Raw genomic sequence first — 15,991 nt, forward strand, 5'->3', positions numbered from 1 at the left:
ACTTTGAAAATTTGAATTCTAAAATAGACATTCCAAACTGTTATATGTATACAGTATGTTGGGGTACAGTTGTTGGACAGGAAATTTGATTACAGCAGGCCTAGCCTAAAACATTGTCTAATTTATCAGATTTATTAAATAAATATTTATGTATCACCATGCCATTTTCATTCACTCATAATAATTTTGGTAAAGTCATGTTTAGATATAAATAAGGTACAGTGGAAACTGTCTTACTCGGACCCTAAGTAACTCAGATTTCTACATAATTCAGACCGAATTGTTGGTCCCGGCAGAAGTTAACTAAGTTATCATTACATATAGGCTAACTAATTCAGACTTCATGTAACTCGGATTTCAGACTGAAATCTCCGCCCTTCAAGGTAATTTACTATGAAAACATCGCTAATTAACTCGGACTAGCGGGACTGCCTAAAATGCTTTGTAGTTAGCCGATTACCGACTTCAAACGGATTATCAGGTGTGACGATAACCATTTAACAAAAGGAATTAACAAAGCACACAACTCACTCAGTGTCATTTTGATGGTATGCAATTTTGTTATTTCTGTGGAGAAGTCTGAATCACATACGCTTCCATGCAAGGGTGTTACCCCGTGAAATAGCGAGTAACACGAAAACATGGTACAAGTACGTTTCTTCTAGCTCTCGTGTTTTGTGGACAAGACACAAAATGTATGTTGCATTGGAAAAGAGCGGACGACAGAACATTCTAACAATAAATTCATAAAAGATGAGGTGATATTTATTAATGGAATTACAGTTTTGATAATCTACTGATACGTAATAATGTTCATGATCATCTTTTGTGCTATTACCCCGAAAACACGTTACACCATGGTAGTTGTGTCTTTCATCATAAAAGTACCGCGCATGCGTATCTCCTGGTCAAGGGATCTAACTCTTGACTCCTCGTAATTCGGACACAAAAGTCTGTCCCAGTTGAGTCCAAATTAGACAGCTTCCACTGTAGAAAATTTGGATCTGAAAATTAAAGTTGTATCTTTTCCCAGTCTTACCTGTTCATGCATTTCTCATTTTAGATACCAAAGTTTAAAATAATACTTATAAACTGGATCTTATTATTTCAGTGGTTTAAAATGTGAAAATAAAGAATGCATATATGACACGGTATATGTTTCATGTGTGTGTTTATCCAATTCTGTGATATTTTCACAGTCATTCTCATTTTATTTAACTCCTATCTAACTCATATCTCGTAGCTCTTGTAGAAATTAGTATTTTTATAATTCACTGTTATTATCTTAAGGAGAATTATAACTGATATTTATCAGTTTTGGTAATCCAAACTGGTCTGGGTTATTAGTTCTTTATAATATTATTCGTGTACCGCTCAGGTATTTTCTGGTAGTCATTATGATTTCAGATAAGTCATATTGAAAGTTAGGTATTGTAAAAGTTCATTGCTTTAAATAAAAATGGAAAGATAGTTGACATTTTTGTTTATTTAATGGCATATGGGAATGCTAGATATCATCTATTCTGATTTGTTGTATTATATTTTTTAAAATATTATTTATGCACGACTTTGATATTTCCTCGCAGTTGTTATTTTAGTTAACTCATATTGAAACCTAGCGGTCATGGAAATTTTGCAGTATGAGCACCATAAATGAAGCAGGTGTAGATTTCATCCTGGTCTGTGGGTCTGCTTGTCAATTTAGATGGAGTTTATTGCTTCTATCAACATGAAGATATTTTCAGGTACTAAGCACAGTACTCCAAATATTCCACTCAGAACTGATAATGTAGGAATTACAATGAATACATTTTAACAGTTTATTTATGTGCACTCACAATCCTAGAAAATGAAACTAATTGTTTTTAACCACACCTGTTTTTGACTTCAGGTGGCAGAAATAGAAGTAAACCCATCTGACCTAGTTCATTGTATTTTCTCAACATCTATTAAGTCCGTCATGGGCTGAGGAAAACATTTTTTCCTTCTGAATCTGTTAAGTTTGCACTGATGCGTGACTTGATCCGATGTATTAACCAATCAGGGTCTGTTGCCTCGCTCTTACAGATTCTCTCATCTCAACATGTGTCCAACAATTCTTTTACCATCAAAATAAACCGGGGAAACATTGCATCTGTTGAGTCTTTTTATTGACAGAAAAGTTAATTTGGGAATGTGTGTGAGCCGAAATGAAGATTCTGCAGTGTTCCTGATGACTGTGGCCTGAATTCTTGAGATAATGTTCAATTCTTAAAGAGTACTTTTGTTATTGGTCATCTGTGTGCTACACGTCGGTATATTTATGATTTATTTTAATATTGGCTTTGATGCATGATTCTAGATATTTCTGAATTACGATTGAGAAATTGAATTTCAGGAACTTAATTTCTGACAATGTCATAATGAATTTGGTATTCTGCCTGCAGACACTTGGCATATTGCATATTGGCTCTCAGTTCTTTCTTCTTGAATAATGCTGTGTGGAAAATGATTTAAAACCTTGCTCTTTGAAGTTTGAAGTTTAAACATATTTCTTACAAAAGAAAAAAGTGACCTTTTTACATCTGTATGTTGATATTTGGTAGAAATATTGCTGTGGTTATTTAGCTTCAAACTTAGCTGCACCCTAGTTGGTACCAATGGTCCACATCTACCATAATTCAAGAAGTGTTGGGTTTTTTTCCTTCTCGTATCCAATTAAAAACAGGTTGCATATGTATCAGGTACCCTTGCTCAATAAATTCTCCAATAAAACAGTTTTTATACATCATCAGTCATCTGTGAACAATATGGCCGCCACTTACTACTGATTGAAGCTTCCCTTATTGCTGTCGGTGTTCTGTGAAAATGGGCCAAGAAATGGTTATAGGACCCATTAACATCATTCCTCATATAAGTGAGCTGTGAAGAATTAGGAATGAGCCAGAAGCGCCAAATCTCTTTAATTACCTTAATCATTCCGTTCATCCTAGTCCAAATTTACACCAGCTTCCAACAGCTGAACATCATATTCCAAAGGGGGAGAAGTAATCTTTGCATGAGAACTCAGCATTGAAATTGGGCTAATTTGTCATGTTTTTCTCTCATGTAAAGAATTCCAGATTTTCCCATCCCCTGCATCAAACAATGTATGCCTAATCATTTGGACCTTATCTTTGGGGGTCAGTGTGCATGTGTTGAAAAAAAGGTTGATTAATCATAACTAGTTGTAGTGATAGCAGCATCAAACAGCTTATAGTGTTGATGCATACCATATCTCTTAAAGATTTTTTTTTTCAAATAAAGGTGATTGAACAGTATTTTGGGTCAGTCATTACACAGAATATTAACTCTTGCATGCCTAGTTTTTGACATGAAATTTGCTTAAATATGTCTATTGCATAAAACAAGCACATATATTTCTTGATTTTAGTCGACCATTGCTGTAATTTCACTAGTCTTCTTTTGTAGCCTGTCGGTGAGAGATTCATGGGATAATCACAGCTACTTAGAGGGCGGTGGGGTACCCTAGTGGTTAAAGCGTTCGCTCATCACGCCAAAGACTCAGGTTCAATTCCCCACATGGGCACAATTTATGAAGCCCATTTTCTGGTGTCCCCTGCCATGATATTGCTGGAAATATTGCTAAAAGCGGCGTAAAACTAAACTCACTCACTCACTCACACACAGCTACTTACTCTCAGGCACTGATGCTATTATTTACTAAAACATCTTGCTACCCTATTTCAGGAAAAATTGAAATAAGATATGCAATATTTATTTATATAATTTGCTCTGGAAGTACGGCCTGAATATATAACCTTATTTTGCCATGTTATTAATACTGGAGTATGCAACATGATGTTTCCGGTGGGGTAGCCTAATAGTTATAGGTGTTCACTTGTCATGCCAAAGACACAGGTTTGATTCCACACATAGGAACAAAGTGTGGAGCCCATTTCTATGATATTGCTGGAATATTGCTAAAAATGCCTTAAAACAATACTCACTCACTACATCATGATTTAGCCTATTTTCTGGTCTATCCTCGCTGTGGACAAGGTTTTGAGGGTCACTGTAAGTTTGCTTGTTTGTAAATACAATATTAGTTTTCAGGTCATAGGTATCTGTTGTAACATCATGTTGCTGATGATGTTCTTGAAACATTTGTAACCCTTTAAATTCTTAACTTTGATTGTAGCCAATGTGTTAAGAATGGACGTAAGAAGTTAGAAGGGGGTACAGACGTTTCAAGAATAGCTAGCTAGATTTGTTGAAATTCTTTAGCTCCCTACTAATTCTGCTGTCTGTCAGCAACATGGGATTTACCCTGGAGACATGATATTGCCATGTGGCATATCAGGTTTAGGACAAACAGACAGGAGCAGGTGTCTTGCGGGTCAGGTTCTCAGCACCTGGACTGCAGCAGAGGTTTGGGTAAACCATACCTATCACCAAGTCTCTCACAGTGTTTTTGTTATCAACATATCACACCTAATGGTCAGGCTGGGGAATTAGTCATGCAGCTTAATTGGCATTGAGAAACTGTCAACAATGCCACATGGGTGGAGTGAGTTAGTTTGGTTTTACGTCACTTTTGGCAGGGGGACACCAGAAATGGTGTGACGAATGAACGCTTTAACCACTAGGCTGCCTCTTTGCCTCCAGATGCTATATGGACACAGTTCCTGAATAGCTACACTTTGATATTAATTACTACTTAGCCCATGCTTGACAGAAAAGGCGACTATGCTTGTCCTAACTGGTGACTAATGGGATCGGGTGGTTGTGGTCACTGACTTGGTTGACACATGTCATGTGTTCCCAATTGCACAGATTGATGCTCATGCTGTTGATCACTGGATTCTCTGGTCCAGACTTGATTATTGACAGACCACCACCATATACCTGGCATATTGCAGAGTGTGGTGTAAAACTAAACACACTCACTCACTCACTCATGGTTGACATCCCACATCCCCCAAGTATTATTCAGTTTCAGCCAGCGATACATATACCAGTAAAAAAACTAGAGTATATTCCATTTGGCAAGCATACCTCTAGCCAATGCTAATACATATGTGAAATAGTACGTTCATACAGATGAAACATTTCCAAAGGAACTGAATAAATTGTCATTCCCTTAACTTCTTATCATCTGTTTCCTCCTTGGCTTCATCATTGGCATTTTTATAAGTCTTGTAAATCAAATATCCCCTACTTTTTATAATGGAATATATATCTGAAATTCCACCAACACAAAAGAGACTAGGATGCATGACTTCATACTGTTTCCTGCCTTTACAGGTGTCATGGTACCGCCAACATGAAGAGCACATCCTGACGATCGGTGACATGACCTGGGTGAGGAACTCCAACATCATTGTGGACTACCACGAATTTGACAACGACGTTACCCACTGGAACCTCACCATCTCAAAAGCACAGCCTGAGGATGAGGGGACATACATCTGTGAAATTATAGATAAAAAGAAACAAGTACTCCATGTTCGACTGCGAGTGTTAGGTGAGCTGAATAAATACTACTCAGCAAAATTTTAGACTAACTTGTATAAATGTAGCCACATGTTTCAGTCAGAAACTGTTTGAACCTAGATTTTGCAAAATACTTGATACTGTTTAAAGGTACTGTTTATGCAAGAACTGATGTTTTGTAAAACAAGATCACAAAGATCATTGACATCTCTTAAAGCATTTAAGCACTCACTTAAAGCATTCATTACATGTTATGTATGTATATATATATATATATAACATGTAATGAATGCTTTAAGTGAGTCTAAACTGTTGGTGGGTAGGTAGTACATATACTGGTAACATCAGTGCAAACAAAATACTGAGTCATACGTATCCTCAGAAACATATTCCTTTTAGTGTGAAGAAATACTAGTACATAGCTGTAAATAATATAAGATTGGTTCACCAAATGTCAGTGATGGCACCAGCCATCCAAAACAATATTTTAGAACTTTCATTGTAAGAATTCCTATATGAGCTATGCTGGACAACCACAAACAGAAACATTATGAAATTGTTTTTTCAAATTTCATTGTACTGTTTATTCTTTTTGAAAGTGTTCGTGATTTTGATATGAAAGTGTTGATGATTTGTTTCAGTGGTTGTTATCTACACACTCCCAAATTTACAGTGGACTGTAGGCTCATTAAAATCAGATCTGTTACTCTAATATGTCTCCCTGTGTGATGAGATCTGCCAACAACTCCCTCAGAAACCATTGTCTTTAGCCAAACAGATCTCAGCTTCCTGAAACAGTTCAGCTTCATTTCTTTACCACCTTAATTCTGCAGTTTTTTAGATTTGCAAAAAGAAACACAAACAGAAAACAAAGAAAGCTTTGATTGATCTCCCATTTATTTGCAGATCCTTACACCACTCAGAAGGGTTTTGTTTGTTGTTTAAAGCTGCACTCAGCAATATTCCGGCAATAGATCAGCGGTCTGTAAATAATCGAATCTACATCAGACAATCAAGTGATCAAAAGCATGAGCATCAACCTATGCAAATGGGACATGATGACATGTATCAACCAAGTCAGGTAGCCTGACCACTCAAGGCCGTTTGCCTCCTTTTGTGACAAGCATGGACTACTGAAGATCAATTTAAACCCATTTCTTCACATTTCTTACTCAGAAGTTACTGAGAGTACTAAAACAATATAATGGTATGGCCAGAGTCATCCACTCTTAGCAATACTTCATTCAATTGGTTACTGAGTTACAGAAATTAGATATGGTGGTCTGAAAGTTGTGCTGACTCAGAGAACATAGAAGCCACTGTTTAGATGGTTAGAACGTCATCTGACTCAACTTCAGACACCTCCTCCAATCTCCATACTAGGAGATATTGTATCTCTCAGGAAATTGTCCTTGAACTTTGAATTTTCTGAAATACATTGTACAAGCTATCTATGTAGTTTGATCATAATTTTGACCAGTGTGTTAAGAATGGACTTAAGAAGTTCAAAGGGCTGCAGATGTTTCTAGAATTGCTAGTCAGATATACATTTGGTGGCAATTTGATATGCTGTGATTGTTTACATGTGTGATTGTACATAAGTCACAACGATAATGAGTACAGATAATATAAATTGTTATTAGCAATATCTTAGGTTCAAAACTTGTTCCTATCAAGCCTGTCCAGAATGTTGCAGGAGGTGACAGGTAATACAGGAGGATGTGTCACTGTGTTCATGCTGCTGCACAATATTTAAATGTTTCAATGAGCAAAACCAGTAGCGGTGCCCATATGTTCTGTGTTTCACATTTAAGCGTAGTATCTTTAATGTGATTATGTTATAGTCCAGTTTTACTGATGAATTAAATCATTCTCCTAATAGTGTGTTTTATTCTCTTTCAGATCCACCAGATTATAGACCTGGTAAGCATTCTTAATCGTTAACATTTATGTAATAAATATGGTCTATAGATAACAAAGTATTAAATCTGATTTAATCATTATCATTATTTCCTAATTATTCTTGCTATGACAGTGGTTTGTGGTACACACTCTGTGGATAGTCAATCAATCAAAATTCAAGTTTTCAAGTAGACCTAGCAATTTAAGTGGATCTAAAATTTTAGGAACATTCAAACTCAAAACATTTCAAAAGGGGACCTGCCCGAGACAGTTTATCAGTCCCAGTAAGTCTGGTTCAGCTTGCTTAAAAAAACACTTTCCCATTACGTGTCCTGAATACTTGGTGATTTATGCCTTTATTACAAGACAATGCCTCAAGTGGTTTAGTCCAGTGGTTGAAGCATTAGCTCGGCCAAGGTTCAATTCATTTGTGAAGCCCATTTCTGGTGCTCCTCTCTGATATTACAGGAGTATTGCTAAAGCAGTGTAAACATCAATTCTTCTTTGCACCATCCCACTGTAGACAAGACATAAGCAGAGAGCACTGTCTCTGGTAATTTGATTTCATCAGGTTGAGACCCATGCAGGTTCATTTTCATCAACTCAAGCTTGTTGTGAAAGGAAACTAATGGGAACGGGTGATTGTACTCATTGATCAATACTTATGATGTTAATCACTGGATTGACTGGTCCAAACTCGATTGTTTACTGAACACCATCACACTGGTGGAATATTGTTGACTGTAGTGTTAAACAACAAACAGACAGACAGACAGACAGACAGACAGACAAAGAAATCCTTCATCACATAACAACGGATTGGGGTTTATGCTTGTTCATTCATTCATCAAGTGGTGAAGTAGTTTTGCTCTGAAATGTTGCTGTCTTTGTAATGAAGAAGTTGAAATCCATAACTTCTATCCTGTTACAAATTTCTGGCATAATGCTGCACTTAAAACTTCAGTTGACATGATTCCTAAACACATCTTGTATAATTCTTCACAGCAACTGTTTCATCATGATTGCAAACCTAGTTTTCTTTCAGATGAAAGTCTAAAGGATTAGTTCTCATTATTTTGTATCACTTTGTTTCAGAAATTCAAATATATGGAAAAGAATATGTGGATTTAGGCGAGGAAGTGCGATTGATTTGTAATGCCACAGGAGGTGATTTAATCCCTGAGGGCATAGATTGGTTTAAGGACGGGGATATTGTGGACTACACAAAATTTCGAAATGTCAGAATAACTGAATATCGGTCTTATAAGGAACGAGCTTTAGTGAGTGAGTTAATTATCGACAGAAGTCGAGGAGAGGACTCAGGGACGTATATTTGTCGGAGTTCTGAGAATCTTATAGACAGCATGGAGGTTACCGTTCTTGTTGGTACGTATAGTGCTGTTTCTATTTTTCTTATTTCTAATAATCAAAGTTATGTTAAAGTTCAGAATTAAATACTCAGAGAAAGTTTAAAGGAACACTTGCTGGCACTGTCAGTAGAATATGAGTGATATAAAATTTCTAAGAAATTTTGTAGCATCTTAAATACTATAGTCTTTTAATGTATGTTGAATATGATGATGATTATGTCCAATCAGTATATATATCTAGTAATACATTATTTGTAAAGAAAAATTCTTTATTGGAACACATGTATTATTGCTGTCATTGGAATGTATACATGCTCAGTATCTGGAGTAAGTTGGGCATGTAAAACCACACCCTTCTTGTCTACATACTGAAAGTGCCTATGTCTGTCTGTATCATCAAGGGGCGGTGGGGAAGCCAAGTAGCTAAAGCATCTGCTTGTCATACTGAAAGTCTGGGTACATTTCCCCACATGAGTACAATGTGTAAAGCACATTTTTGGTGTCCTCCATCCTGATATTGCTGGAATATTGCTAATGTCAACATAAAACCATACTCACTCACTCACTCACTCACTCACTCACTTTCTCTTCAAGAAGCTTCAGATATTGGGTAGAGATCTAGGTCATTATCTGAAACTTCGTCTATTCTCAAATCACTGTGTTACTTGATTTGTGCCATGCTCTTAAAATATTGAATTGAGTAAATGTAAAATACAGAAGGGTGAGGTCCACAGCTGTATACTGAATGAGGTTAACGTGTATTTGTTTTGTTAAATATCATTTTATCATCACATTCACTGCAGTTTTGTACATATTATCATCATTACAGATTATAGTTATCTTTCAGAATTCTGTCCGTAGTGTCAAAGAAGCTATTTGTGTCAGGTGAATTTAAAATGCTACTGATGATGACGATGATGATTTGGACATTTTACTTGCACTTTCCAACATAATACATACAATACACCATACACATAGTTGATCATCCTAAACCTATTTCCATGTAGAGATATTGCTATATTGAAATAGTAACCCAATGTTTCTCCACTGTGACATCATTATCCAATGACATCACAAACCTCTATGCCACTGAAGCTGGGTACCAAGGTACAGATTTCCAAAGCTCTCTTAGCACTAAGATAGTTATAAGTAAATGTTAATGTATGGCACTTATGACTATCTTAACAGTAAGAGAGCTTAGAAAATCTAAAATCTTTTACATTCAAGACACTGGGTTTTATTGTTATACTGTTTACCAACTCAAAAAACCTTATTTTGAATGATTGTGGAGAATGATTTCGGATGCTACATGGCATACATAAGTATGTCCTCCAATCTTCAGTCCATGAAAGCTTGATGTTTTGGACATTTGTCACTTTCTTCAACTTGTCCTGAAGTATTTGAAACTTTCATTCTCTCCTCCCACGTTTTGTGCAGAAAATGGCCTTTGAAAACTGAAATGAAAAAGTTCAAAAGTTAAATTAAATTCCCTGATTAATACTGAGTATGGAATATTTTCTTGATCCACGTATCTGCACTTTTGATGACAGCAATACCCTTATAAATGACTTTGTTCCTTTAAATTTTTGCTGAGTATACGTTCATTCTCTACTTCCTCCCTGCTTGTTGTCATGAAGAGCCCACCGGTAAGTGCTGCATTCTGCATGCTTTTGCCAGGCCACAACAAATTAATGAAAAGACACTCTTCAAAGCAGTTCCAAATTTCAAAATGTAAAATATCTGAAACAAATTAAAGTCAGGATTTCAAAATGTGACAAATGAGCTTGTGCCTGATTGATCGGTAGTGCATGCACACTCACTCGGAAGAACTGTCTTCATCTATCAAAGAGGGAAGTTAACTGGTTTCGTTTATCAGTCAAAAAAATCCCATGAATCAGTGAATCCAATGCTCCTTTCAGCTGCAGTGAATTACTTTTGTAAGGAAAATGTATGATGAGATTTTGTCAATTTAAGCTGTAATATTTGTCATGTGCTTTTGCTGTGTTACCTCATATAAACGTTAACAGCCAAAATGCGATGAATATGATAAAATGTAGAGTCAGTTTCCACACATGTAATGAAAATATTCCTCAGATGCATAGCAAAAGTTAGGGTATTAAAAGCTAAATGTCAACTCATATCTTTAAAACTTTCAGAAGCTAAATGTAGGTAATTCTTAATTCATATGAAAAAGTTCAGGATGATTCATTAATAATCATAGTATATCTCTGAATTTGTGATATTTTATTGTATACATAATAAAACATTGAACCATTCCAAGGAGTACATCTGATAAAGTTTAGAGTACTTCTTACTTCCGAATTTGGAATCGTTCGGCATGAGATATGTTTATCCATCAATTTGTTGGTCCTCCAAACCATATATACAGTAGCAGGGCACTTCTATGTTTCCCACAAAGGGACTGGAAATATTGTGCAAGCTGTCAAAACCGGCATCTGTCCAATCTGGGAAGGTGTCAACACCAGCACAAATCTCAGTCCCGTCTGTGGCTTGAACATTTGTCATCAGCTTTACAATCCTGCACGTTGTCTAAACTGGATTATTTCTTCAGTCCCGATGAGTGCCGGTTTAAACAGCTTCCACTGTATGTATATCAGTTAGCAGTGTCATGACCAAGTGTCAGTTAAAATGAATCCATACCAATATTTCTGGGTTGTACACATCGAAAACCTTAAATTTGTTCTTATCTGAGCCAAATGGAGTAAATGCAGTGTCAAATCAATGGCAGTCAATCAGTATGAGTTGGGTTTATTTATAAAACACAAAGGCAACATACTTCAGCTAAGGAAGCAGTGGTTTAAGCGTTTGCTTGTCATGCTAAAAATACAGGTTCAATTCCCCACATTCGTATAACGAGAACCCCATTTCTAGTGTCCCCAGCCGTTATATAGCTGGAATTTGCTGAAAGTGACATAAAACTAAATTCACTCACTCACTTCTGCAATGGGTATAATATGATATGATATCTTATATTATTTATAAGATGAACACTTTATCTAAATCTGCTGTGTCACGCTCTGATAAGGAGTGAGTGAATTAGTGAGTGAATTAAGTTTTACGCCGCTTTTAGCAATATTCCAGCAATATCACGGCGGGGGACACCAGAAAATGGGCTTCACACATTGTGCCCATGTGGGGAATCGAACCCGGGTCTTCGGCGTGACGAGCGAACGCCTTAACCACTACGCTACCCTACCACCCCCTCTGATAAGGATAAAGTATTGGTAATATAATGGCATCGTCACCTTCGGAATTTGTTTCTGAGAACAATCAAGACTGGGTATTCCTTTATACTGACACTTTATGTTGTGAGGCAAAACACTAAATTAGTAACACATTGATCCCCCAGAAAATGAATATGAGTGTGTTGCTGACATCACTGCTAAGGGAGATAACCATGTCATTGTTTAGGCATACCACTAGGGATAGCTATGATTTAGTTTATTAAGACAAAAAATTTATCTCTTTCATTTCTGTAGGTACCCACAGTATACTGGCATCCATAATCTAGAGGGAATGTTTACAATATGATGAGGGAAGCTTCTTTACACTCCTAAAGGGGACCAACAAATTTCTATATACACCTTATGTATTAAATCTGTCTTTTCAAAATGTCACATACAGTTACATCATTATGTTATGGTAATATTTTATTCATATTTTGGATTTATCAGGATATGATTAAAATGTTCTAATTTGTTGTGGCCAGCTACAAAATCTACATCAAGATACAACTGTCATCTGTCAAAAAACGTGACTTTATTTGTATGAACATGTCATCTTGTTCAAGAGGAAAACTTGATGTAAAGTTTTTCTTCACTGTACATGTGGCATATTCATGCAAATATTTCTAGCTGCTTTCTTAGACCATGATTTCCTTATTTTCAGTTCTCTTGTTTTAAATACGTGTATTTGATATTTTGAAATACTTCATTTCACAGTTTAGTTGGGCTGCTGAAGACGACATGGTTATGTTTCTTATTTTGTTGCTTGAGGAGACAGAATTTTTGTGTTGAATATATTGAAGGTTTATTTTATAATTTTCATATTGATGTGCAACACGTAAATGCCACCTTAAAATATTACAAGGATGTGAAGCATTTATTTATTAATTGTATTACATCAAAGATTATGTGAATTATATGGTTAATTTTCTTAATTCTATGTATTCATATATATGTAAGATTTAATTAAATATATTTCCAGTAAACAATAAAGTGCTGTCATAGTGCAATATTTTCAATAATTGTTGTATAGTCTTGTATATTCTCTGTATTTCATTTCAGCAAACTCCTCCAATGTGAAAAGAGGTAAGGGGATCATTCTGAAACGTGATGCAATTGTTTTATGCTAAATATTATTGTTATTATCTTTAGCAACATCTTCCAAATATATGCCTTCACGAAACTTTCATAATCTATTCTAAGCTGAGCTGATATCACTGTTGGGAAATACGTTCCTTTAATGACTAATACATATAGCATAATGTAGCTGAGCACCCAGACAGCCTAGACTTTAAAGCATTTGCTTGTCAAGACACAGGTTTGATTCTCCACATTGGTTCATTGTCTGAAGCCCATTTCTGGTGTCCGCCAATGTGAAATTGTTAAATATTTATTAAAAAAATGGGTGAAAAACAATACTCACTCACTCACTCACTCACTCACTCACTCAGCTGTGTACAAGAACTATATAATCAATGAGTCCAGGTTGTGACATGTTTCATCAGACGGGTTGACTGTTGCCAAATGAAAGAGTCCGACCTTCGTGCCATCCCAAAGAATGTCAAATGTATTCAAGAAGGGTCAGGCAGTTTGGAAACTTTATATTTAGAGACAATATCCTTATATAAATGCAATTTGAAATTAATATTCCAGTGTTATGAAAGGTAATAAATGTGTATTTTGTCATCTTATATAAAGCAGTGTTTAGGGCTTGATGGGCGCAATGCTACTATTTCGAGTTCAAGATAACAGAGGTCATTAGTTCTGTGCTTTGATCTAAGCAGAAAATACATTTGCTGTGTTTGTTGTATGTCTGCAATTGGACATAAAGACATGATTGATGGCGTTTTGAAAATTTGAATATGGTGAAAAGTTTGCTTTGGAATTACCAATGGGTTCCAGATTAATTGAATGATTGGTTAATCAATATACTAAGCCGGGAAAAGCTGTTATGAATCTTGGTAGATGGTAGAATGATATCCTTGAATATGTATTTAGTACGACAAAAACCAACATTGATTGACGGAATTTTTATATGTGTCTTTCTGCAGAATAAACAGAAACCAACAATCATGCATGCAACGCCAGACCAATTTGAAGCTGCATACAGTTGTTTTTGTTGCATATGCTGTGGTAATTCTCCTCCCTAAAAAAATGTGATTACAATTGATTATCAATTGATTTACGGGGTAGGAATATTGACATTGAGAGATTCTATCGATAATTAGTTCTAATATTTCCATATTTCAGGTTCTGGCTCGGGGTCCCAACATTCTCGATCGGAGCACCCATTCAACAAGGCAGCACTGCATATCAGCAGCAGTCTCAACATGGCCACAATAGTTGCTATAGCAACCATTGGTTTCCTGCAACTCTGGAACTCATGACAGTTGGACTTTCCATGATCGGAGATGTATAATACTCAGAACTATATTCGAGATTAAAGGGAGGCCTCTTTGCTTTAAAGCAACATGAAAAGGGAGACAAGTCAGGTGACATAGGTTCAGGAACAACGGTGAAATGCTTGTTTCCTGATGTTAGTGCAGACTGCTCAGTGACTGTTGTTTCAGAGGAAACAAAACGTGAACTAGTGAAGATGTAGATATACCTTTACAGGAAGAAGACTTGGAAAGGGAGACAACTCTCATTACACACATTCAGGGGAGATAATGCAAAAAATTCAGAGGAGATAATGGATTTTGTTCCTTGAGTCCCAGGAGCAAGGAATTAAAGCTTACTGATTCATGGGGATTACAGAAAAGTGGTCAGCATATTCTTTGAAATATGTGCGATTTCTTATATGATCCGATGACATGTTGAGCAGAAGTACATGCTGCATCAAGAAATATGATAGCATGAATATGGAAGCCATATTAATATCTGTCAGGATGAAGATTGTGAAATACTAAGAAAATAGCTCATATTTTTTCATCTAGCATAGCTATCAGTGTGTTGATGAACAATAAATCTCTTGGAACATGACACTTTTATATGAAATAGAATGTAGTGAGAACATAAGCTGATTAATGGAGTGGCGATATATGACAAACCGTCAGGGACAAGTGGATGGATAATAGGAGACTGATAACAAAGCTGGGAATGATTGAGCAAAACTGCACATTGAAAATCTCCAATGATGAAGAGTTTCAAACTTCCAACTACCAAGACAGACAATATTTCTGGAAACAATAGTCACCATTTCCCCTGTTGAATTTCAGTCATGTGAAAGATGTCAGTCTTCTGGTGGTGTTTGATTGAAACTTACCTGACAGTTGACATTTCAGTTGTGAAGGTTGTTATCAACTCTTCGTATTGATTCATATTCTTGAAGCTGACATTTGTAATGGTTATTATTGTTTGATTGGTGAATATTTTCTTGAGGATAAATGTTTTAGATGCATATGTACATTAAAGTTAAATTATGTTTTAGGGTACTTTCAAGTTAATTTTTACAAAATTCATGGAAATGTTGCTGTTTGTCAATTGTTTGTTACTTTTAATATTTGTAGTATTATGTTTTGTAATGTTTTCCAATATTTTGCTCAGGTATGGTAGGTGTTACTATCAAACCTCAGTATGTTTTCATTTATTGAAGTTGTATAGAAAACAGTAGCATGTTAGTTGTAAAATGATCACTACTAAAGGAAGAAATAATTTGATGGAACTTGTAATGTTGTGTACACTTAACTTGAGTTCAGTTAAACTTTCAGTTGAAGTTTGAATATGTCAAATGCAGTATTATACTGTGTGAAACTTGTAAGAATGACACATCTCAAAAAGAAGATGTCCAAATTATATTTTAATATAAATGTTCCCACATTTTGTACAGCACGACACAGTGAATATGGTGTACATAGCCAAGCTGGAGCCAGCACTGACACGGTTTGCACCAGTGTCTTCAGCAATGTTGTAGTATGATTTCACTGTAATAATTTGACATTTGTAAATATACCATGTTTATGAGTACATTTTGTAAACCCTTATTTATTTAGCAAAAAA

The 15,991-nt window shown here is 35.8% G+C and overlaps 1 protein-coding gene across 1 annotated transcript in view; it reads left to right on the forward strand.

The window, feature by feature from the left end:
- Positions 1–15,991, forward strand: part of LOC137277793 (zwei Ig domain protein zig-8-like) — a 105,035-nt gene extending 89,044 nt beyond the window's left edge. The window contains exons 4-8 of the mRNA XM_067809725.1: positions 5,287–5,506; positions 7,378–7,398; positions 8,473–8,763; positions 13,055–13,078; positions 14,243–15,991. Of these exons, the coding sequence (XP_067665826.1) occupies positions 5,287–5,506; positions 7,378–7,398; positions 8,473–8,763; positions 13,055–13,078; positions 14,243–14,379 (693 nt within the window). The 3' untranslated portion in view covers positions 14,380–15,991. The remainder of the gene's footprint in view (positions 1–5,286; positions 5,507–7,377; positions 7,399–8,472; positions 8,764–13,054; positions 13,079–14,242) is intronic.

The sequence above is a fragment of the Haliotis asinina genome, chromosome 3, assembly GCF_037392515.1.
Source record: "Haliotis asinina isolate JCU_RB_2024 chromosome 3, JCU_Hal_asi_v2, whole genome shotgun sequence".
Taxonomy (NCBI): Eukaryota; Metazoa; Mollusca; class Gastropoda; order Lepetellida; family Haliotidae; genus Haliotis; species Haliotis asinina.